Source organism: Manis pentadactyla, chromosome 14, assembly GCF_030020395.1.
Source record: "Manis pentadactyla isolate mManPen7 chromosome 14, mManPen7.hap1, whole genome shotgun sequence".
Classification (NCBI taxonomy): Eukaryota; Metazoa; Chordata; class Mammalia; order Pholidota; family Manidae; genus Manis; species Manis pentadactyla.
Window position 1 is genome coordinate 3,032,224 of NC_080032.1, and position 24,549 is coordinate 3,056,772.

Here is a 24,549-nt window from a genome sequence, read left to right on the forward strand (position 1 = left end):
CCCCCAGCAAGGGAACCCAGGGCCGATTCTGAGCCTCCCCTCTGTCTCGGCAGCTTCCCCTCAGCGGGAAGGTGCCTGCCCCTTCCCCGGTGAGGAGTGGCCGGTGCAGCCCCTGAACAGGAGCCAGACTGACTGTGCTCTGCTGTCCCCTGTTCCCCTAATGACTGCTGCCAGGAGAGAGCGCACAGGGGGCCTCGCCTGCCCTCCCGGAGCACCAAGCCCTTCACTCAGCCTTGCCATACTCGCCCTGCTCTGCTCTTTGTTGGCCCTGGACCAGGCAGGCCTGGGGTTCAGAGGAGCAAAAGTTAAGGGACAGAGGGCTCAGAACACAGAGGAGTGAGACCTTTCGGGGACTGAATCCTGAAGGCAGGGAGGGTGTGCCTGGCAGAAGTGGAGAAGGCAGGGCTGTGAGGCGCCCAGGTTACAGGAGTGCACACTGTGCCCCAGGTAACCCCCTCTCCAGGTCTTTCCTCCCCAACAGGCTACCCAAAACCTCCCAGGGTTTAAAGGTAGATGTGCTGCCGTCACAGAAGGCCTACAGTTGGCCCCTTCCAGCGTTTGTCACACCAAGAGGGCTCCTGGGCGTGCACGGTGGGTGGGGAGAGCCAGTGGTCAAAGATAAACTCAGTGCACTGGGCCGCACTCCCCGTGCCTGCCTCTGCCTGATAGCACAGGGACACGCACGGGACTGGGAGCAGGGGTGCCAGCGGGTCCCAGCTCTGGACAGGAAGGACCAGCCCCTGCAATGGAAGGTAGGGGCATTCTCCTGGGCAGTGACCTGGCCTCCTCCCTAAACCTGGCTGCAGGCGAGGAGAGAGAGTGGCTCCGCAGATACTCTTCAAAGCCCAGCGGCAGTCCCTCTCCAGCCGGCAGTTGGTTCTAGTTCTCTGGGCTCTATCCAAGCCATCAGGACAGCTGACAACAGTTTAGGCCTCTCAGAGTCCCGAGCTGAATTTAGAATTGGGTCCACTTTGGTCTGACTGCCTGAACCAAGTTATAGTTCCATCACATCAGGTCCCCTGCATGCCTATACGTGCATCTCAGCTGCCCTTAAAAGTCACCTGCTCATCAGAAATTGGGGTGGGCCCAGCTGAGCATCTCCCTGGGACAGGCTGGCTGCAGGCCACCAGCCGAGCACCTGGATGCACCTCCTGTGGCAGTTCCCCTGGCTTCCTCAGCTGCAGGCATGGGCTTCATCCAGGCCCCAGCTCCTGTGTCCCTGCAGGAGTGCAGGCCCCGGGCCCAGTCTTTGGGCGTCTACAGAGCCGGAGCCCTGGGGCCACAGGACTTGGGAAGTATTCTCCAAGCCTTGCTGCCAGGAAGGTTAGGTGGCCGCAGAGATGGACAGCCTTCTCATTGACAGGCCCCGGGCTCCGCTGCTGGTGTTGGGGGGGACATGCAGGCCTTGGGTGGCAGACCCCACTTTGATCAAGGGCGCCTGTGCTTTGCCCTGGCAGCAGTCGGCACCCTCTCCCCATCCTCTGCCCAGACTGATAATTTTCTGTTACTTTACCGTTCCTCAGCAGGGAGAGGGCCAATGCCTGGTGCCGGGTGTCCTCAACCTGGGCCCTGGGGTAGAGCTCTCGTAGTCTGGCCACACCGAAGGACACCGGGGCTCCTCACTGGCCCCTCTGCCCCACTCCCTGCCTCACGGCCCCCCTTTGGGCTGTCTCTTGCTTGCCTTCTATGCCAGCAGTTTGCAGGCAGGAGATAGATAATGCCCTCTGCACGGCCAGTGAGCCTCTGTGCCCGCGTGGAGCGAGGACGCACCCTGCCCCTGGAGGACACTGCAGTGAGCCCCAAGGCATTTCAGGGTCCCTCCATGTGGGGTCCTTGGGGAGGCCTGGCTGGGCTGCCTGATGTAGGCGCTGCTCTTTATTCCTCTTCACCTACAACAAAAGGTGACCATTGTAATGGAAAGACAGAAGGACTCAAGAAAAATGTTTGAATCCTGGCTCAGAACGCTGGGTGAAGTTTGAGTCCAAAGCAGTCTCCCAGTTAGATGGCCTTCTTCCTGACCTGGGTGTGTGGAGGGGGCGGTTTGCCAAGGCGGTCGCACACCCCCAGCCAGCCTCATGCGGCATTGCTTAGTTTCTGGGACGTGACACGTACCTAGTCATTGTCACCTGCCAGATTTCTGATGCACTGTCACCCCAGACGCTCACAAGCTGGGGTCTCTCATCAGGTAAAGTAGATCCTGTCCCACATTTTAACAGACAGAGCTGCTCTCTCTTTGGGCATCAGGGGGCGCCTTTGGGCATGCATGTACCAGGCTTGTCCTTGCCCTCCTCACCTCTCACTCTACCCAGCAGGCCAGCAGGACTATGATCTTCTGGTGATTGGCGGGGGATCCGGTGGCCTGGCCTGTGCCAAGGAAGGTAGGTGCCCTGTGTTTTGTGTCCCCACCGGCATAGCAGCTACTGCCCCCTGGAGAGGGCAGTATGGTTCTCAAGGCTAGGTGGGGGTGCACCCCGAGCAGCCATGAGCAGGCTGCACTGTCTCCATAGATGGCCTGCCAGCCTGCAACGCCCTGTCACCCCGCCATAGTCACTCCAGCAGTCTGGTCACTGTGTCTGGCTGCCCATGGGACTCCAGTGTGCAGCTTCTGGGGCCTGCCCCGCTGGACATGCCTCCCAGCACACACACCCTTGCTTACTCTCTCCCTCCTGCAGCTCTGACCCCTGGCCTCCTCCCTGTTTTCCCACAGGTTTTGCTGGGCCCCGGCCCTGGTAGCCCCGGGAGCTGTGTGGCTCACTCGCTTTCCTTTGGTCTTTGCTGTCCGGATGGCCCTACTTAGAATCGCAACCCCCTGCATAGCCGGTTGTGTCACCAGCTCCGCTGTCCTTGTTCTGAGTCTGGCTCTTCTGCTGCCTGTCTCCCTTCCTTGGCCCAGCACTCAGCGCTGCTCAGGAAAAACGTGTTGAGCAAACAGGCTGGACCCAAAGGCATCCAGACGCCAGGCTGTCATTTGCCGCCGATCTGGGTCATGGGCATGTGGCCAGGGTTGCAAGGAGGGCTCTGCCCTCCGCTCTTGGTGCAGGGAGTTCTGCCTGCCCATCTAAATGACAAAGAGGCAGATGTGGGCCAGGGGAGTGGAGGACAGGAGAGGAACAGGGCCCAGATTGAGAGGGAGTTGAGCAGGTCCCCTTGCCTGGAAACCATGGCTCCCTGACACGAGCTGAATTTTAGAATCACAGAGGGTGTGAAGGGAATTCTCTGCCCACTGCTCCTGCCCCAGGGAGCAGGGGAGCGTGCTGGCCTGCGGTGGGGGGCAGGAGCCTGGGGAGCCTCCTGGCTCATTTGGGGGCCTACAGAGGGGCGTGAGGTGCTCACTCCTCTGGACACAGGCCACCCCAGGAAGCAGACTGCATGGACAGCCACTTGTCCCAGTGACACCCCTTATAGCAGAAGGAAGTGGCCTCCTGTCCATTCCAGCATCACACGTCCAGAAACACATCTCCCTTAACCCATGGCAGTTCCCAGTCTCTGCCTGGAGGCTGGCTGTCCTCCCTGTGGGTGGTGGTGCATTCCTGTACCTTTACCGAGGTATTTCAGGTGGACCACTTGTTCAGGTTTGACACATATGAGCCTGTGAAACCATCACCCAGTCCGGCAGGACGGAACCGCCAGGGTGCTGGCAAAGCTACCGGCTGGGCGACTTCAACAGCAGGGATGTATTTCCCCCCCATTCTGGGGCAGTGTTGTTTCTCCTGAGGCCCCTGTCCTCGGCTCGTAGAGGGCTGTGCTCTCCCTGTGACCTCGCGTGGTTGTCTGCCTGTGTGTGTCCTAATCTCCGCTTCCCATAGGACACCAGTCACACTGGATCAGGGCCTAACTTCATCACTTCTGTAAAGACCCTGCCTCCAGCTATGGTCACATTTGGAGGTTTTGCATGTTAGAGTCTCAGCATGTGAATTTGAGGGGAGGCCCAATCAAGCTCAAAGGTGCCCCTAAAGTGTCCGCAGACCTTAGACTCTCCTCCTGCCCCCTCCCTGCTGAGTACTCAGGCAGCCAATGACCCACTTTCTTCTACTAACAGAGCAGTTGGCATTTTCTACAATCGTTTGTAAATTGAATGTATTTGTATTGGAATATTGAAAGCTGTATGTGTTGTATTGAAATTGAAGCTATATGTATTCCTTCTGGCTTCTTGGATGTGACAGAATAGCTCAAGACTCATGTTGCTCTGCATGCCCAGAGGTCCCCCTGTTATTACTGATCAGTGTCCCATCGTACGCATGCCCCGCACTGTGTCCTGTGGATGGGTGTGTGGGCTGTTTGCAGGTCTGGCTCTTCTGAACAGCGCTGCTGGGAGCATTTGCCCACATGTGTGAAGTGCTCTTGGTGAAATGCTTGACAGTGGAGGAGCTAGAGCATGTTATAGCTGTTGTTTGGGCATTTTTTCATTTCTGGCAGCAATAATTTGTAGTTTTCAATGTACAGGTCTTTCACATCTATTAGATTTGCCCCAAGAGTTTTTATATTTTTATAGCAGCTTTATTAAGTCACACACCATACAATTCAGTCATTTAAAGTGCTTAAATCCCTCATTTTTAGTATATTTACAGAGGTGTACAAACACGGCCACAGCCATCTGAGAACATTCTCATCCCCTCCAAAAATACTCCATCCCCGTTAGCAGTAACCCCCCACTCCCCACCTCTGGCATCCACGTGTCCACTGCCCGTGTGTGGGCTTGCCTCTTCCTGTCTCTGTGGGCACTTCATATAGATACGTGGTCCTTTGTCACCATGTCTTTCACTTAACATGATGCTCTCTGCCGTCTTTCATGGTGTAGCCTGTGCCAGGGCTTCATTCCTTTTTATGGCTGAAAATTATCCATTGTATGGACAGACCACATTTTGTTTATCCACCTGTCCATTGATGGACATTTGGGTTCTTCCTGCTTTGGGGCTGTTAGGGATAATGCTGCTGTGAACAGCTGTGTACAGGTTTTTCTGTGGACATGCTTTCATTTCTCTCAAGTAGATACGTGGGAGTGGCACCTTGGGGTCACAGGTAACTCGGTGTGTAGCCTTTGGAGGAACTGCCAAACTGTTTTCCAAAGTGGCTGCACCAACCGACATTCCTACTAGCAGTGTGTGAGGGTTTGAGTGTCTCCACATGCTCCCCGACACCTGTTACCTTTTCTGTTCTAGCCATCCGAAGGGGGCGCCAAGTGGTGTCTCATTGTGGTTGTTTGCGTTTCCCTAATGATTAATGACACAAGCAGCTTTTCCTGTGTTTACTGGCCATTTGGGTGTCTATGGAGAAACGTCTATTGAGAACCTTTGCTAATTTTTCAATTGGGTTATCTTTGTATTATTGCATTGATTTGCATATATATTCTAGATACTAGACCCTTATCAGATACATCATTTACAAATACTGTCTCCCTTCCTGGCTTACTTCTTGCTGTCTTGATGGTGTCCTTCGCAGCACAGATATTTTTAATTTTGATAAAGTCTGGGCCATCTGTTGTTTCTTTCTGTCGCTTATGCTTTTGACGTTGTCTCTCAGAAACAGTTGCCTGAAAGGTCACAGAGATTGATGCCTACCTATGTTTTCTCCTAAGAGTTTTACAGTTTCAGCTCTTATACATGGGTGTTTGGTCCATTTTGAGTTAATCCACAAATATGGTTGAGGTGGCTGGATTGTGGACATCTTTAACTCATCACAGTCTGCCCTCAAGGGACATTCTCTCACTTCAGGTGTCATGCAAAAACCTTATAAGACCACTTCTCCCCACCAGGCCTTTATTCTGTGTTGTCATGCATTTTACTTTTACATGTGGTAAACCCCACAGCACATTGTTATTATTTTTATTTGAATGGTTACCTTCTGAAGAGATTCAAATAATAAGAAAAAAAATGTTACAGATGTGCGTAGTTTGTGTCCCGGCGCTCTTCGTTCCTCGGCCGAGCTCCGCGGCTCCCCCGGCGCCCTCTTCCCTCCGCCCTCAGGATGGCCGTGATCATTTCTTGCAGTGTGGCTCTTGGGTAATGGTAATGACTTCTTTCAGCCTTGGTATGTCTGCAGACGTCTTTATTCTGTCTTTGTTTTTTTAAAGGCATTTTCTCTGGGTGTAGAATTCAAGGCAGACAGTTTTGTTCTCTTAGTAAACTCTGTCTTCTCACTCGCACTGTTTCTGAGGACAAATCGCCTGCCGTCTTTATCTTTGATCCTCTGTCCTGTGTCTGTTTTCTCCAGTCGCTTTTAGGATTTTCTCTTTTCACTGGTTTTGGCTGACTGATGGTGTGCCTCAGCGGAGTGTAAACCCCGAGTTCTCTGAGCTTCCTGGGTTTGGGGATTTATAGTTTTCATTAAGTTGCAAGCATTTTCAACCATCATTTCTTCACATAATTTCCCTGTCCTCCCCTCCCCCCTTCACTCTGGAGCCTTGAATCACCCACGTGTCGGGCTGCCCAGTGTCGCCTCGCAGCTCCTTGGTGTTCTTTTCATTCTGGATGACTTCTATTCCTGCATTCACAGTCACTAGTGAAAGATTGTGCAGTGTCTGATCTATGATTAATCACTCAGTATATGCTTCATCTCTTTATTGTAGTTTTTATCTCTACAAATTTGACTTGGGCCCTTTTTGTGTATCTGCCGTGTTGCTCCTTAACTTTTTGAACAAATAGAATAAAGTCATAAAACCGGTTTTACTTTCTTTTATACTAATTCTGACATCTGTGTCAGTTCTTGGCCAGTGTCCATCCACTGATTATTTTTCTCTTTGTGGCTTGTATTTATTTTCCTGCTTCTTTGCATACCTGGTAATTGATTGAATGCCAGACACTTAGTACCTTAGCTTGGTGGGATGTGGATATTTCTATAGTCCTTGAAACATTTTTTATCGTGTTTGGGGGGCAGGTAAGAGGTAGTTTGATCCTTCTGGGTCTTCTCCTTAAGATTTGTCAGGCAGGTCTGGCCCTAGTCTAGGTTTAATTATTCTCAACTACGGGGGCCTGACTGTCCTTAATATTTAGCCAATGCCCAGGAATTTCGTGTTTTCTCCACGCCATCTCTGGGGAACAGACATTCCCAGCCCTGTGTGGGTGGTGTCCTCTCATCTTTCTGGACGGTTCTCTTTGGCCTCGGCTGGTCTCCTCACACGCATGCACTGACCGGATGTCTGGAGCTGTCTGGCAGCTCTCTCCTCTCTGGTCCTCTGTCCCAGGGCCTCTGGCCACCTCGGTCTCCCCAGACTCTCTGCCTCTGTCCTCAGCCAGGCTGCCCCGGGCCCTGCCCAGACCCCTGTGCCATGTCCTGGGGACTCTCCAGTCCTGGGGCTCACCTTGCTTGTTTCCTATCTTTTAGGAATTGTCCTCTGTTTCCTGATGCTCAGTTTCATGAAACTATAATTTCACATAGTTTGTCTGGATTTGGGGTAGTTTTGGGTGGGAGGGTAATTTGTCCCTGTTGTTCCGTCACGGTCAGACGTGGGAGTTAGACACTGGCACGTCTGAAGTGTCCCTTGGCCAGAGCTCTCAAATGGAGCACTGGGATCCCATCATTAGCTGATGGAGCAAAATAGGTTTTTTATATGAAGGCCTCTAACTCTTTGTTCTGACCTTGGTTTCTGACCGCCATGAATGAAGTATGTTCTGTAGTATATCAAACACTCACAGGTTCATGACGTTTGAGTCGGGCAAACCTTGGAGGCGGTCAAGTCCGAGGCCTAGGGCTGGCTGCTGCAGGGCCTGGGCAAGCCCCGGGGAGCCCCATGATCAGCCCTGGCTAGTTGGCGGCAGGGTTAGCCTCAGAGCCTGGGACCTGGGACCCCAGGGGCCCTGCTGAGAGCAGCTGGGAGGCCTGGAGGCCTCAGCAGGACACATGGTTTGGGGTCCAAGTCTCACCTCCTCGCTGGGGACTGGCCCTGTCCTTTGACTCTGAGCTTCCGATTCCTCCCCCGAGAGTAAGGCAGTGCCCACCCAGGGCCTTCTGAGGAGGGTGACCTCGGGTGGAGGCCTTGCATGGGGTCTGGCGAGTAGGTCCTCCGGGAGGGCCTGGAAGGAGAGCCCACGGGGGCCTCTGAGTCTGGGGCTTCCCCCAGGGAGCGGCTTCCTCCAGGATGCCTCCCCGGGCCTTCGTGCTGGGTGTCTGGGCTGCAAACCATGGGTAGGAGGCGAGGTAGGCTGGGCCTGGGGCTGCCGCCCCGCTGATCCCGCTGTGGCTGGGGGAGATGGTGCCGGGCCTGCAGCCCTAGGGGGGACCCGAGGGTCCCACCCGTGGGCAGCACAGCTGGGTGGCAGCCCCTCACCAGGACCCTTCCCCACTCTCTGGTTCTCATGGGCCCTGGGGTCCCAAACCTGGTCCCGAAGCAGCCTCTGAGTTGTGCCCACCCGCCTGCTCCTCTTGTCGTTGTAGCTGCTCAGCTGGGAAAGAAGGTGGCCATCGTAGACTACGTGGAACCTTCCCCCCAAGGTAGGCAGCCCCCAATGGAACCCCGTGTCCCGGGGAGGGGCTGCAGTACACACACAGAAGGCAGAACCATTCAGCCCCGCTGTCCCTTGTCTTGGGATGTATCCGGTGTCTCATGTCCGCTGCAAATTCGTGGGCAGGGTTCACTTGGGCTGCCTCTGAGTTGCAAGTGACAAGTGAGAGGAATTCTGAACAGCAGAACAGGAAAGCCTCTGGACTCCCCTGAATATACATGTAAATGTGCTCTCTCCCCAACGCGCCAGGGACCAGGTGGGGCCTCGGCGGCACCTGCGTGAACGTCGGCTGCATCCCCAAGAAGCTGATGCACCAGGCAGCGCTGCTGGGGGCCATGATCCGAGATGCCCCCCACTACGGCTGGGAGTTGGCCCAGCAGACTCCACACAACTGGTGAGGACGCCAGCCGCACTGGGCGCCCTTCTGCTCACGGGGAGCTTTCTCGCCCAATGGCCGTCCCAGAGCACGCTGTCAGACAGGTTCTCGCTGGGGGCCGCTCTGCCCTCCCCCTAGACAATTGGCAGAGTCTGGAGACGTTTTGGTCATCACTGCACCTGCTGGGTGGGGCCCTGGAACGCTGCTGCCTGTCCTGCGGCTCGCAGGCTCCCTCACAAAGGGCAGCCCGGCCCCTGAGACCAGTAGCGCGGGGTGGCAGCCGCTCCTCGCACAGCCTGGACACAGGGCCACTGCTGCCCCCTGATGGCTGAGGCCGCAGCCCCTGAGTCTGTGAGAGCCCCAGAGCTGGGGCAGAGGCAGAGCTGCGTGGTGGGTGCTATGCTCCGCCACCCTGAGAAGCACCTTTGTTTCTTGGTGTCTGTTAACTCCCTGTCTGCATCTCACAGTGTGCTGAGGGCTCTACTGCTAACACTGCTCGTGTTTTTTCTACCATTGTGTTTGGTGTGTTAACAGGAGGAAGATGGCAGAGGCCGTTCAAAACCATGTGAAGTCCCTGAACTGGGGGCACCGGGTGCAGCTGCAGGACAGGTTCTCCTGACCTTCCCTGGGTTGTTTCAGGCCTTGATGGGCACTTACTCTTCAGAGGCTCAGACAAGGGGTCCATGCTCATGGGGTGGGGCGTGCTGACGAGGAGCAGATAGGCGAGTGCCTGGGGAGCAGAAGGCTGCCCTGGGGCCTGGAGCAGGGCTCATGCTGGCACAGCAGCCAGAGCCCGGGGCTGCACCAGGGAGGATGCAAGTTCGGGCCGGGGTGCTGGGGCGTGGGGAGGGCCAGCCCCGTGGCCAGTCCCTTCCTCTCAGTGGGAGCCTTTCTCCTGCTGGGGCTGGAAGAAGTCCAGTGAGCCCCACGAAGCAGTGCAAAGAGGAGGCTCAGGCCTGGCTCTGGGAAGCTCACACCTCGCCACTCACCTCCCTGCTCCCGCTCTGTGGACCCCACACCTCACCACAAGCGTCCATCTCCTGGGCCTGGATGCAGGGGCCTGGCGTTGTCCGCTGGAGCCAGTGTCCAACGTGATCTTTAACTGCCAGACCCTGTCAGCTCCTTGGGGTCCCCCAACCTAGATGCCGACCCTTCTCTCACCTCGACATCTGCCCTGAGGAGTGGCGGCCAGGAGGAGAGCTGCTCCAAGCTGCACCTGACTAGGCTAAGCCTCGTTCCTGGCCCTGTGGCTCTGCCCTGTGCCTGTGCAGCATGTGGGGGGCACAGCGCCCCTTAGAGGCCTGGCGGCTCTCACCTTGGCCCCAAGGGGTCCTCCTGCGGCTGTGCAGCCGGCAGCTGCGTTGTGCCACTAAACCCAAGGAAGCTGAGCCAGGGAAACTGGCCCACCTGCCCAGCCTGGCTCCCCCAGTGGTCCCCAGGGAGCTGAGCCACACGGTGTCGTTTCTCCTTCACCTGGTGCTGTGTGTCCCCTGGTGCTCTTTGCTGGAGGCATGGGACTCTCTGCCCTCCACTGGCCCCAGGCAACTTCTGGGTAGGCACCACACAGGCAGACCCCCGGCAGGCTCCAGAGACCCACAGAAGGGAGTGGTGCTATGTCGTGTGCATGTTCCTCTGTGGCGACAGGGTGGTGTGGTGTGGGTGATGAGACTTGCTTCCTGCAGTTCAGGCGGCTCATGGAGAGACAGGGCTTGGCCATGGGGAGGAGGTGATGTCAGGGAGGCAGTGAAGTCGTGCAAAGCCACCAAGACCCCACCACTGCAGCATGGCCTTCGTACTTAGAGGGTGTGGGTCACTTCTGCATACCATGCACCCAGCACCATTATGTCCTCGTTATACCTGTTCTTCTAGTCTTTTCCCTGAAGGCAGGTGGTACCCATCTGGTGGGCACCCCCCTTGCCAGTCGGAATGTGGCTGTTTGGGTAGCAGGTGTAACTGGGGGCATGTGGGGGCCTCTGCTTCCTGGTGGAATGTGCCCAGCTGACAGGGACTGGCTCAGCCACCTGTCGTCACACACGAGGACTGACGGGGGCTCTCGGGACTGTGCTGAGCTGGCTTCTGTCCCAGAGGTCACTGTGTCCCAGGGAGACCCTGGGGAGACAGCAAGCCCCCCCACCCAGCATGGTTCCCCAGTCTCCTCTTGCCCCATGTAAGCCGTGGGCTGTGGGCCCCAGCTTGCCTTCGAGCATCTGCTCCCTATTTAATCCCATAGGTAATGCTTACTTTGTAGAGGGACTGTGTGAAAATCTTATTTCTACTTTGCAGAAAAGTCAAGTACTTTAACATCAAGGCCAGCTTTGTCAACAAGCACACAGTTCGTGGTGTCACAAAAGATGGGAAGGAGGTGAGTGGCCCCTGCCCATGGTCCTGGCCCTTCTGAGGGCCTCGGAGGCTTCGCTGCTCAGGGCTGCTCTCAGTAAAGAGTGCTGCTGGAATTGACAAGGCCAACTCCGCGAGGCTGTCGCGTCCTTTATGAAGGACGCAGTGACCCGGTGGGACTCGCGCGGCGCCAGGCTGCCTGCTGCTCAGGGCCACAGGCGCGTGATCCCCCCTCGCAGTGTCTTGTGGGGATCGGAGGAGAGGAGACACCCGCAGGGCGTTCTGTGTGCCGCGAGTGCCTGGTGTCAGTGTCCCCTCCTCTTCTCGTGTCCCCTCCTGTCCGGCAGATCCCTGATGGGCTCCCAGCCCCCAGGGGATCTCTGACCTGCTGCCTGGAGGTCCGACTGCAGGCGGGGGTTGTAATTAGAAATGTGGGCCTCTGCCAGGAGTGCCTGTGGGCATCCCAGCCCTTCCTGTGGGTGACTAGGATGTACCTGTTTGACCACGGCTTTCTCGCTTTATTTTCAGACTCTGCTTTCGGCCGAGCACATTGTCATTGCTACTGGAGGGCGGCCGAGGTACCCCATGCACGTGAGTGTCCCCAAAACACAGACTTCCCCATGCCCCAGGCTCATTCCAGGCTGTCAGGCTCACTGGTACGGGTTCATGCTCATGCCTCCCATGCCAGCAGCCCATCTTACTCTTTCTTTTCTTTAAACAAAGGTTTTTTCAGTATTCACTGCTGTCCCTTTCTATTTTCTAATTCTGTCGACCCCATCCTGCTGAAGAAGGTCCCCAGGACCCCACACTGCGGAACCCTAAGGCAGTGTCACCCCCTCAGCTGGCTGGGGACCCCACCGCACCCAGTATCTGACTCAGCGTCTCCTTCTCCAGCTCCTTTGCTGGGTCCTCCTTTTCTCCTTGGCTTCCAAGTGTGACAGCATCGAGGGTCACAGGGGCGACTCTGTGTTTGACCTTCTGAGGAGTCCCGGATCTTTGTAGTTGACATGAAACGTTCAACACATAAAATGCACTCTTCTCAAGGGTGCCGTTCAGGGAGTTTGGGCTTCAGAGAGTCATCAGCCCCAGTGCAGCCATCAGCCCACCCCCCCACAATCCCACCCTGCTCTCATCACCCCGGACCGAGCCTCGTGCCTGAAGCATCTCTCCCAGCTCTGGTCTCAGCCCCTGGCCCCCAGTCGCCTGTCTTCTGTCCCTGTGGGTCGCCTGGTCTGGACATTTCATGTAAAAGGAGTCAGACAGTAGGTGACCTAGTCGCTGCTACCTGCATGTGGCATAATGTCTTCCAGTTCATCATGTTGTGCTCTGGGTCCGATCTCCATCCTTTTTTATGGGCAAACAGCATTCCCTTGGCCAACAGACCCACTCGGTTTACCCGCCTGTCTGCTGATGGACATCTGAGCTCTTCCCACTTCCAGCTGCTGTAATAAGGCTGCTGGGAATGTGCGAGTAGTTTTCCTGAGGAGTAACGCTTTGGCTTCTCTGAGCCCTGTGCCTGGGAGCCGAGCTGCTGGTCCCAGGGGCGCCTCTGTGTTTGACCTTCTGCGGAGTCCCAGGCTGTTGGCACCCCTTTACCTTCCCACCAGTCGTGGACGAAGGTCAGCCGTTCTGGTCTTTTCATGTCTCGTCATTTTCTGGACATCAGAATCTCTCTCCACTGTGGGATTTTTATTGCTGTTTGGTTGTTAGGTTATTTTTCTGAACTGCTTCTGTGAAGTCTTTATTCTTTGTCATGTGAGGCCCCTGATGTCTGCTCAGTGGCCTGGTGGCCAGGTGATGCAAGGGCAGAGTCTTCCTTCAACACCTGGAGCTGGGACATCTCCCGTTCCTGGCCAAGGGGCTCTGCAGGCATCTGGGAGGCACCTTCAGTGCTCAGCTGGGCAAGGGAATCTACCCCAGCCCTCCCTTCCTGCTCAAGGGCAGCTGGAGGCGAGTGGCCGGGGCATCGCAGGCCTCAGCCGGGTGCCTGTGCCTGGCCTTCCAGGTCCCCAGGAATATGCTGGGGCTTCTCAGAGCCCCGATGGGCATCTCATTCCTCAGCTTTTCCTCCTAAGCTTCTGGCTAGTGTGTTGTCTGCTTCAGCTGTTGTCCATCCCTCTGGGCAGCCGTGATGCACAGTCATTGGGCAAGTTGTCCCCAGGGAGAGGCTTTGGGCACCAGGCAAGTTCGAGCAAAGTGGAAGGCAGCCAGGCACCGAGCGGGGTCTCCAGGGCCTCCAGCCAGCCCGGCAGCGGCCGCCCTCTGGGAAGGAGCTACGGCCCGGGCCTGGCCCTTCCGTCTGGTATAGCCGTCCTGTCAAGGCAACCACTGAGCTGGGGGATGGGCTAGACTAAGCCAAACTCTACAAAACTCACCATTATCATTTTTACCAAGTGTCAGCCATTTCTTGACTAAATATTCTGTGTTCCCACAAGTCCTTGGTTAATTTCCAGAATTCTGAAGAAGTTGAATCTGACTGTTTTTTCCAGTTTTTTTTTTTTTGCAAGTTTTGTGGCAGGGTGAACTTTGGGAGGTGCTCCCTCCACCATTTTCTCTGACATCCCCTCCTGGCCAGTCTTCCCCACAGGGGCTCCTCGACACTCACTCCCACCAGGAATGTGGAGCCGAGGAAGGACCCGGAGTCAGGGCAGGAGAGGGGGAATGAGAAGCAGGAGGGGGAAGCAGAGGAAGGGCCCCCGATCTCTCAGGGCCCTGTGCCTCCTGAAGGGCTGTCGCCACGTGCATGAGGCCCCCGGGCCCTAGGAGCCTGGAGGTCCTGCCTGCCTCCTGCTTCACCCAGGAGCGAGGGTGCACAGAGAGCAGGGCGGTGGTGCTCTTTCTTCTCGGAAGCCTGAACTCCGAACCTCCACTGTTCTGTGCTTTCTCTGGAGTTGGGGAGCAGAGGGAACGCAGAGGAAAACGTACCTCCAGCCCTCAGGGGGCCACCGGCCTCCCCCCCAGACCTCCAGGGCAGCCTCTAGAGGGGACCAGAAGCTTGTGCCGGGGGTGGACTGCGGGCAGGTTGCGCGGCTCTGTAGGATAGCAGGGTGCAGTCGTTCACGATGGCTACAGCAGACAGGAGCAGAGTGGGTGACCACTGATGACCCCTCACCCAGCGTCCAGGCCCTCACGGGTGGATTCTGCGTAAAACCCCTGCAAGCCACGGTGGTCATCCCAGGCAGACCAACGCCGTGGCCCATGCCAGAGCAGCCTGCAGTGGGGACTGGCCCGGCCCACCATGCTGCACTTTGGCTGGGCGGCCGCAACACCTCCACTCACGGTGGGGGCGGGGGAAGCAGGGGCTGTCTGGTCCTGGGGGAGACCGCCCCGCAAGCACTGTGCTCTCCCACCTCCCGCCCCACCTGCCACGCCTCCCTGGGCGCCTGCCAGGACTTGCTAGTGTTTTAGTCCCTTTGATTTTCTGACCTTTTAGTTTTCCTGGAGCAAACCTGAGAACGCCTGACTTTATTTTTCTTGCCAATTGGAGCCATAAACTGTTTGCAGTCTGTTTCCTCTCCACCAGCACCTCTCTCCCCTGGACCCCTGGGAGGGCGCCTGTCCCTGTGCCCCCCACCTGCTTGGCGGCTCCTCCTCGGTCCTGCTGGGGGCGGGGTGATTCGCACCCATGTGTCTCTTGAGGATGCCCGGTGGTGCCCAGCCTTCAGCCGGGTGCCCCTGGAGCTGCCAGCCCCTCCACGCCAGGCCTCACTCTGCTGTCCACGTTCCCCTCCCTCATCCTGGGTCTGGATCTAGGGGAGGGCCCTGGGGAGCAGGGGGGGGAAGAGCCACTGGCTGTGCCCAGGCTCCTGGGCACCTCGCCAGCCACAGAGTGTTCAGGGCCATGCTGGGCAGGTGGTGCGCCCAGTTAGAGGCAGCCAGCTCGCCTGTCCTGAGAGGCCACAGCCTGAAGAAATCTGGGGCAGGGAGCACACCCACAGGTGGGCTGGGGGCTCTGGCAGAGCCGTGTCCACGCACAGAAAGGGGCGTCCCCTTTAAAGAAGTCTCTGGATGGGTCAGATGATCCTCTTCTCATATTGATCCCCTTTTTCCTGGTAGGTTGAAGGTGCTTTGGAATATGGAATTACAAGTGACGACATCTTCTGGCTGAAGGAATCCCCTGGAAAAACGTAAGACCTGCCTTGTGCCCCCATAGGGTCCTCCTTGTGTTCATGGCTATGAATGTTGGCCTCTTAGCGCCGTCTGTTGGCCCCCCTCCCTTGCACATCCTTTCCGGTCAGCATTACGGAAGGTGAGCACACACAGTGCCTGTACCCGTGGCTGACATGCTGCACCCATGACTGTCCAGGAAGCAATGGCACAGGTGTCTAAGGGAATCAGCTGTTACCCAGGGCAGTGGTTTTCAAACTGTTCCCGGAGCCCCAGGGCTCCACAGGCCCCGGGGAGGGGAAAGGGGAAAGCCCTCAGCCCCTCCCCCAGGCACTCAAAGGCCCCTTGTCATCTGGTTTGTGCCGTGGGCCTCCCTGAAATTCACCAAAGGCTGCAGAGACCTCCGAAACCATAGCTCAGGGGTGGGGGCGAGAGCCCCAGCGTGAGTGGTTTCACACTCGCCGAGTGGGCGAGAAAGCTGAGTGCGTTCCTGCACCCACAGAATGGGCAGTTAGAGGGGTGCAGGCCAGACAGCTGCTGGCTGCAGGGGCCTCATCTTGTAGGGCCCAGTAGGGCCAGCAGAGGGCGACAAAAGCTTGCTCATTGGCGGCGCCTGCCTGGCTTGGGACCGGCCTGTGAGAAAACTGCCCCGTGGTGGACAGGCGTGTGTGTGCAAGCATGTGTGCGTGGGAGCATGTTTGCGAGCTTGTGTGTCTGTGCATATGTGCACACGTCATGTGCTCTGCTTGTCATCATTGTTTCTGACTTCATGAGGCACCTTTGTTCAGGGCTTGGGGCTTCCCTTGATTGGATGGGATGTAGTTTATCTTTCTACCATTCAGGAGCATCTCAGTATTTTCCCTTTTTTGTCATTATGAAATGCTGCAATGAAAACCTCTGGTGTGTATCTTACGTACCGTCATAATGCTTCTTACATGTCATAGACACTTGTTGGGCTGTTTCATACAAGCAGAAGCCCAGGAGCAGGGGTAGGTGTCTTGCACCCCTACATACATTTTGCTGGCAGTCGCACCTGCCTGGTGAGCTGCACCCCATTGCAGGCACTTCCGCCTGCTCACCCCTCCCTCCAGCTTGGGCATCAGCCTTCTCACAGGGTATCAAACGGAAAGGCGCCTCTGCTGGGTGCACAGGTGGGCACTGCAGGTCGCTTTTGCTGAGGCACGGCGGTGCCTTCCAGCTGCCGTGACTGAGCTCATGCACGTTTAGGTGACATTCTGTCCACTGCCTTCCACTGGGTCCCATGTCTTCTTACCTGGCAGTGTTTTTTCACGCAAGTCTTAGATTTCTATGTTGCCATGTTTATCACTCTTTCCCTTTGTGCTGAAATTTTGGGGTCACTGTTCTTTTATCTTTGTCCAATAGGTTAAACAAACTGGGTCCTACTTAAACCTGCCATCTTTCCATGTATTTATTGGCCATCTAAAGTCGAGTGTGTCTGTGAGTGTGTGAGTGTGAGCACACACGCGCGCCTGTGACTCATCAGCTTGGTCCTTTTGCATCTGTTTTTTCTTATCGTTTTCTTATCTTCCAGTTGGCTTGCGTATTAGGCTGTGATCCCATGTCGTTGATGTTGGAGATTTTCTCAGCTTGTCATGTCATTTAACTTGTGCAATGTACAAACGGTTTTTTTCTTTTTTTTAGTGTAACTTAGATCTCGCTTTACACTTAATGGCTTTTAGATTTATTGCATGTTCAGGAAGGCCTGCCCCGCCCCCAGGACTGTTTCTGGAAAGAACCTCAGTGTTTTCCTTTAGGGCTCCGGCAGCGCGGGTTGTCCTTTGCATCCATAGTGTTTGCGAGTCACCTGTGGGGGGTGTGCAGCAGACCCGCTGCCAGGGTGCCCACATTGCAGCGCCCCAGCCCCTCGTGCCTGGCTGCAGGTGCTGTCCCCCTGCTGGCGGCCCCATCCTGCTCTTGACCGACTCACCTGTGCTGTGCTCACCTCTTCGCCGCCATCCTCCCACATGGATTTCCCCAGGCCAAACAGAGGCGCCCTTTGCCTGCGTCTCCTCAGAGGTCTGCTGGGCCGTGCGTTGCAGCGGTGCGGGGCTTCTGTCCTGACACAGGTGCCCGTGTGCCCTGGTTGTCCAGGCCTATCGCCCAAGACTGGCATTTTCTCAGTCCTCCTGTTGGATTAGTTCCTGGGTGTTTATTCTTTTCTTTTTTTTCTGTTGTCCTGTTTGGTCTTAAAAGCAGCACCTCCAGAAGGGTCGGCTCCTGCTGTTTCCTCCTCCACCCACTGCTCCTCAGAGGCTGGGGGTGCAGAGAGGCGGGACCAGGCCGTCACCCAGGGCGGTGCTGGCTGGCAGCAGTGGGTGTCGGAGGCGCTCCGCGAGGTGGCCCAAGGCACGGGCCCCTCTGTGTCCATGCGCTGGGGCAGCCGCCTGCTTGGCTGGGAGGACACAGCCCCAGATATTTTGGTCAGGAAAGAAACTGTAGTGTTTATTTTCTTCAGAAAAAAACATTTAGAAGATTTTTTTTTAAAAAGCTCTTTCGTTTAGAAGGAATCTAGGTATGTTATTGTTTGAGAAAAAACGTGTTTGCAATGTATCAGTCACCCGTTTCATTCTGAGCATGATTTATGTGAGGAAATGGTTTTTTTAAAAATTAAGCTGCAGATATATCCCTGTACGATGCTTCTGTGAAAATGCGGCTTTTGTCCGGTGCTGTTAATGCAAGTTGTAACAGTGTGATATGGGAGTCAGTGTTTACATGTTACATTCCTCTGCCGCAGTCAAAATAAGCCCGGAGGGTCTACAGTAGCATTTCTGTATTTTATCAGCTTGGGCTGGGGCTGAGGGGGAGGCCTCTGCTCACACTTGGAGGGGCTGTTTCTGCCAGATTTATTTGCCTTATAAATATTACCCATGTTTATTTTAACTTGCCTTTAAAATGGAGCTGAAATTAATATGGACCTGAGGGCTGCACTCCTGGCCCTGGAGCGCCTTCCTCAGCCGGGCAGAGGCGTCTGGCCTTGGCCCATCCGGTGGCCAGGGGTGCCCCGGGTGCCTGGTGCCCGCCTGCAGCCGTGCCGTCTGCCCTGGCCGGCTTTCCTAGGCTGCCGCAGGCTTCAGGTGGGCATGCCGTGGACCCTGGGGGCGTCCCGCACCATGCCTGGGGCTCCATTCCCCGCCCCCCCGCCACAGTGATGGGCTGGGCAGTAGCCGGTGTGCCTGAGCAGGACAGCGACTGGTGGCTTCTTGTCTGGCTAGTGGAGCCCACAGTGGGGCCTGGGGCCTTCCAGCTGCCCGTGGCCATTCCAGGCCACCTTTGCTCCCAGAAGTCACAGGGCCACAGAGGCACCCAGCCTCCCAGACTCGTGAGGAGCCTGTCTCCCTTGCTGGCATCCACCTCTGGGAGCTCAGGGCTGGACAGGCAGCACACAGGGGTGACGAGGCCTTCGTGCAGCCTGTGGGAGAATCGCACAGCACCCCTCACCCAGAGACGGAGCACGTGCAGAGCCTCCAGCGAACGCAGCCTGAGTGCCCAAGTCCGTGAGCAGAGCCCCCTGAGGCCGGGGAGGGGAGGGGTGACACCGTGGCTGCACAGACCCGGGGACACACCCTCAGTGTGGGCTGAGGCCTGGCCGGCACGTCCAAGGCCCAAGGCGGGGCCCTGTAGCCGGGCATCCCCTAGCCTTGGCCACGTCAACACCAGCCACGTGTCCGGCTTCTTTGCCCTTTCCATTAGTCTTGTTTCTTCACTTTTCTGTGGAAATTCAGGACAGGTTGAGGAAACGAGTTGGATTCTGGGGGAAGGACAGGATCCCCTGGGCAGGTAGCTGGAGCCGCTGTGGAAGGAAGGGCCAGGGGGATAATGGCCACTTCAGGAAATTGTCCAACACCAGTGGAAAACATGGGGTGCACAGTCCCGCACAGGAAGGCCTAGAAACAGCATGCAGCCTGGCCAGGCCCAGCCCAGTGGCCGCTGGAAGGTGTATGTGGGAGGGGAGAGCGGCAGGCGCACCCCATGCAGCTCCCTTTGGGAGACGGGTACCGGGGCATCGGGACCTAAGTGTGCCCACAGCCCGGTGGTCCTGGCTCGCTTGCCACCAGGACCGCGCCTCTGCTGTGAGGCTTTCTGGCTCCGGACACCCTGGCTGGGAACCAGGCCAGGATTGATCGTCAGGTCCCCGCCTCCTGCAGCAGTTCAGGTGCTTCGATCGTGGGGAGTCGAGGGCCCCTGCTCCAGACCCCGTCAGTCCCTTGGCCTGGCCAGCCAGTGCTGCTGCCAAGGGTCAGCTCTCTGCGGAGCTGGGCTCTGAGCTGCCAGCTTCCTTGTGACTCAATGTCATCTCCTTTCTCTGATGGCAAAGAGGACTTGAATGAGACCAGAGCCGCCCAGAGGCAGCTGTTGCCTCATGTTGGCCCTGTAGGCCACCGAATTGCCATTTCCAGATAGTTCCCAGGACTGCGTTGTTCTCAGATGCCCACTTGGATAGCCTAGGCCCACTTGAAGGTCTGCAGAGTGAGGGGCTCCCTCGCACAGCTGCCCGGCCCACTGGCCAGCCCAGACTGCCCACTCTTCCCCCCACCCCCCATCCTTAGATCCAGGGCTCTGTGAAGCAGGAGTTTTTGTGATGCAGGCTGAGTTGGCATTGCCCATCAGAGCCATCCCTGGAGAGAGCTTTTGTTTGACCCTTAGTACTAAGTCTGGAAGCTGAGCAGGTACCGTGATCCCTTTTCTCTCTCCCTAAGCCCAGGAGGGAAGCACACGCATTTTATTTGCAAGAACCACAGCGGTTCAGTTAGGAAAATTCACTGCTGCTAATTTTCTCATTTTCTGCTTAACCTCCATGTTCATTTGGGGTGACATCTTGTGTCCCACAAAAGGGAGACCAGCCATCTGCCTGGGCCTTGGCTGCCAGCCCATAATGCCCTGCTGACTTGCTCCCCAGGCTTCTGTATTTCACTGAGATGTGCAGAGCCCAGGGGCTGAGGGAGACCCTCCTCTGGGTAGCATTAGGTAACCTGGCCAGATCCTCAGGTGCATCCATTATAGGACCAGAATGTAGAGGCTCTGGCAGGGCGGAGGGGGGCCCAGGCACAGGCCCTGAAGGGTGGGATGGGGCTGGCAGGTCCCAGGCAAGCCCAGAGCCAGCTCCCACTGGGGAGGAGATCTTGGCACCCCTGCCCCCATGCTGCCTCCCTGGGGCACCCGAGCTCAGTGGCCGATTTGGCATTTATTGCGCTGGTGGGACTGCCAGGGGGCCAGGTTCCTGCCGCAAGGCTCTCACTTGGTGTAGGAGTGCCCCTTGGGGGACGAGCAAGGCCTTCAAACTTGAGAGGCAGGTAGACAGCTCTTTAAGCCTGGGCTTCGTGGGTCTGAATTAAGGCTTTTGTTTCTGCTTCCTCCCCGCGTTCAGATTTTGAACAAGAAAGCCTGCCCTGTGATCAGCCTAATCCCACAGCAGTTTATAACTTCGCATAAGATGTTTGCACACCAAAGGGCAGAGAGGGAGCCGCCCAGAACACACGTGAAGTGGACCAGGGAGCAGGTGCTGGCTTCCCACGTGGGCGAATGTCCTTGTCTCTGTGTCCCCTAAGGCAGTGTTCCCGGCCCTCGGCGGCTCCCTCGGACCCTCCCAGGGCCAACACCCCACTCCCCTGGCTGCAGCTGGCACTGCACCTTGGCAGCCAGCCTCAGCCTCCGTGTTCCCAGGCCCCCATCCAGGCCGAGGTCTCTTCCGTGGCCAGCAGAAGCTGATCTGCACTTTCAGACCCATCAAAAACACAAAACGCGTCCCCGCCCTCTGGTGTCCTCCACGCCTCGCCATCTGGAGGCTGCAGGTCTGTCTTGGGTTTTGTCCCAGCATTTTCTTACTTTAGCCCCTTTGAAGGGAGTTGTCTGGTTGAGTTCTCAGGCCCTGGATTCTTCAAAAAATAATAATTACTTGACAAATTGTGGGCAGGGGTGGAGAGAAGACCAATGAAGCAAGAAGAAGAATGATCCTAAGACAAATGCCATGCCTGCTAGTTTATGAGATTTCAGCCAAGGACACTTGGTTAGGAGTGTCCTGGCTGGCGCCTCTCCTCCCCAGTGTGTCCTCTCCTGGTGGCCTGAAGGGTGGGGGCACCCGTGGCTTTGAGGTAGAAGTGGGAGGCCCAGGGTGCCTGGAAGGGCCTCCAAGGGAGGAGCTGGGGATTCAGCCCCCGCCTGCCCTGCCCCATGCCCAGCATTGTACAGGAGGTTGGGGAGGTACCCACGGGTTGCAGAAATAAGGAACTCAGAAGGCCGCAGTGCTGCATCTCAGCCACGTGGTGCAAGGGCCTCCGGCTGCCCTGTGGGCCAAGGACTGCAGCCAGCCCTCCCCTGCTTGGGGTGCAACCTATGCAGGCAGGAGGGCTTCAAGATGAGCAGGGGCAGCAGCCCCTGTGGCTGGTGGCTGGCCCCCCCCGGGATGCCAGCACAATACACCGGCCAGGAGGTGGTCAGTCCTCCTCATGGCCACCACCGGATGCAGGTGGCAGGGAGCCCCATGTGTCCTGTGCTGATGCTCTTAATGCAACTCCATTCTTGCATTTAGGGCAGGATAGTCAAAGCAATGGCATTCTGTTTGTATTTTAAGTAACTCATGAGTTCACGTCTTAAAAGCTTCTACCTTTCATCATACATATCAAGTACAAAATAAGTAAAGTTTTATAATTTTGTCAATGTACCTGTACATAGATACATGTCATACCTGGACTTGTATGTGGCTACACATACACACCCATGTGTGTATTTCCTCGGTGTTGTCAGCCTTGTTTGGGGCCCTGGAATGCATCTCCATGCTCCTGGGCTGCTGGGTTGCCTGGTGTCCCCTTTAACTTCTTCACATGCTGAGTGCTGTCCATTCACCCTGGATGCCACGCCAGCATGGTCTGTCCCCAGCCCCAGAGAGGAAGCCACACTCCAGTGGCTTCCCACAGGGCACCTGTGAAGTATCCCACAGGCTAACACTGCCTTCTGAAACGGAATTATATCATTAGTACCTGCTGGGATCAGGCCAGTCCAGCCTTACATCACCTCCTCTTGTTCGAAGGCTGAAGGGGTGACCTGACAGGCCCGCCCACATGTCCCCACCCAGGCTGGGGTTTTTCCCTGTGTGTTGGGTCCTGTGCACATACATGAGTGTACATGCATGAGAATCGTGCACGAGTGCGTGTGTGCCTGTGCACATGTGTGCACACAGGGTGTGGAGCTGGAGAAAGGGAAAGGATCCATACTGCGAGAGCAAGCATTCTAAAGGCCTCTGCTGGGCCCCCAGTCCTGGGTCCCCATGCCCCCCCCAGGCGCCCTCACCCTTGCTCCAGGGAGCTGGCCGTCCTGGCCCGGGGCTGTGTGTGCAGGGCTGGCCAGGCAGGTGTGGGTCCAAGAATGCCCTGCCCTTCGTTTCCGCCCCGGCTGCAGGAGGCCCGGAGGAGCCCCACACAGAGCTCTCCCCGGGACAGAGGCGGGCCCTCCGCCTCTCCTAGCTGGGCTTTTCTCAGCGTGTCCGAGGAGTCCACGTCGGCCCCTCTCCCGGCCTCTTGTGGGACCTGCGCTGGTTAGTCACAGGCCACGCATGTCCTTCACCGCCAGGCAATTTCCTGATTCAGTGACACTGTTTGGCATGCTGTACTTCACAGCTGGGGCCTTTGGGAAGCAGGTTCTGAACCTTGGGACAGCCTGTTTGAACAGTCGCCCTCGGCTGGCTCATGAGTAGTGGTGGGTCAGCTGGCCAAATAGCACGACGGCTGACGGGCCCTGTGCCCCCAGCAGAGCCCCACCTGGGACACGTTCACACTTCCTGCTGGCCACGTGTGGGCCTCCCTTCTGACCCTCTGTCCCTTCCTCCCACAGGTTGGTGGTCGGGGCCAGCTGTATCCTTTGCTAGTGCGCAGGTACCACGGGGCTGTGCTCCCAGTGCTGAGAGCAGGCTCAGCCCTCGAGCCCCTGCCCCATGGTGCTCCCTCTGCCCACGAGTGCGCTGTGCCTCCTGGTCAGGAGCTTGGAGGGGCAGGGCAGCTGGCTGCACTTGGGAAACACTTTGAGGCTGACCTTTGAGGCTGGGGCTTCCTGGAGTTTCTCCCTGAGCCACCCACTGTGACCGCCGAGCCACCAGGGCAGCTGGACGCAGCCGTGAGGCTGGCACGCCCCCTCGAGAGCGGCCCCACTCCAGGCCTGTCCTTCAGAGGGAACAGTGGCCGGGGAGGGTCCAGGGAAGAGCCAGAGGAGAAGCCGGGGTCCCGAGAGGGGACATGCGAGGGCAGACAAGAGCGCCAGGGCTACGGGCCAAGAGCATGGGTCTGAAGCGGCTGCCTCATGTCTTTCACAGGGGATTTCCCCTTCTGTCACTGCTCAGACTCCTTGGGGAGCAACCCAGGCCCTGAAGTCCAGGATTAAACTCCGGGGAGCCCGGACAAGTGCCCCACAATGCTGCAGCTGAGGGAGTCCCCCACCTCACCTTGGATATGCATCTGGGATAGGCGTGGGAGGGTCTCTGTGGTTGGTCTTGGGGGCCTCCTCTGGATGGGCAGGGGGTGTGCCACTGGCACAGGCACTGGGGGTCTCACCCTTTGGCTCCTGGCACCATGGCCCATCAGCGTTCCTTAGCCCACCTCTGGCAGACGTGGCCCTGGAGTGTGCCGGCTTCCTCACGGGGCTCGGACTGGACACCACCGTCATGATGCGCAGCATCCCCCTCCGGGGCTTTGACCAGGTATCCCTGCATTTGCCCCAGGGGGTGCACGTTCTCTCCACCTAGGCAGGCGCAGGTGCAGGCCAGGAGGGAGGGCTCCATCCTTGCAAACTGGGCAGGAATTGAATGAGGAGGTTTTTTGTGAAATACAAACACCTGCCTGAGTGCGGAAGCAAGGATTGGCCCATAGAGTGTGTGGTGGGTTCCCACCAGACCAAGGGGGAGCCAGTGATCATACTGGGCCAGCCTCATGGACCCGAGGCTTGGTCACCTCTTCTGTTCATCCCATTAATCAGTGGCAGGCATGTCGGCAGAAGTGCTGCTGTCTTTGTTGCTGAGCCCCTCTGGGGTCTGAGGTGGGTGCCACCTCACCAAGGGGGCACCAGGGAGCAGGTGGTAGATCGGCAGGGCCTCGTGTGACCACTGAGGAGACAGCAGCCTCTGGCCACAGTGCCAGCGACCTGCCGCAGACTGAAAAGACAGGGTGAGCCGGGACAAGCACTGGGCTCCCCCGGAGTGCTGTTCACTCCAAGAGCACAGCCTCGGAGTCTCCTCTAGTCCCACAGCCACCGTGCAGGGGCAGCGCCGGCTCGCAGCAGCTCCTGACC

At 57.2% G+C, this 24,549-nt stretch overlaps 1 protein-coding gene across 9 annotated transcripts in view; it reads left to right on the top strand.

Annotated features, from left to right (window-relative positions):
* The window catches only part of TXNRD2 (thioredoxin reductase 2), a 45,287-nt gene that overhangs the window by 976 nt on the left and 19,762 nt on the right, over nt 1–24,549 (top strand). For 6 of the 9 annotated variants that reach the window (XM_057491770.1, XM_057491769.1, XM_057491776.1 and 3 more), the window contains exons 2-10: nt 2,310–2,378; nt 8,371–8,427; nt 8,688–8,832; nt 9,349–9,423; nt 11,098–11,176; nt 11,680–11,742; nt 15,208–15,278; nt 23,104–23,123; nt 23,871–23,962. In XM_057491770.1, coding sequence (XP_057347753.1) covers nt 2,310–2,378; nt 8,371–8,427; nt 8,688–8,832; nt 9,349–9,423; nt 11,098–11,176; nt 11,680–11,742; nt 15,208–15,278; nt 23,104–23,123; nt 23,871–23,962 — 671 coding nt within the window. Of the gene's footprint in view, nt 1–680; nt 753–2,309; nt 2,379–8,370; nt 8,428–8,687; nt 8,833–9,348; nt 9,424–11,097; nt 11,177–11,679; nt 11,743–15,207; nt 15,279–23,103; nt 23,124–23,870; nt 23,963–24,549 lie in introns of those variants that run through there. The other 3 variants (XM_057491773.1, XM_057491774.1, XM_057491771.1) reach the window with 3 other exon arrangements.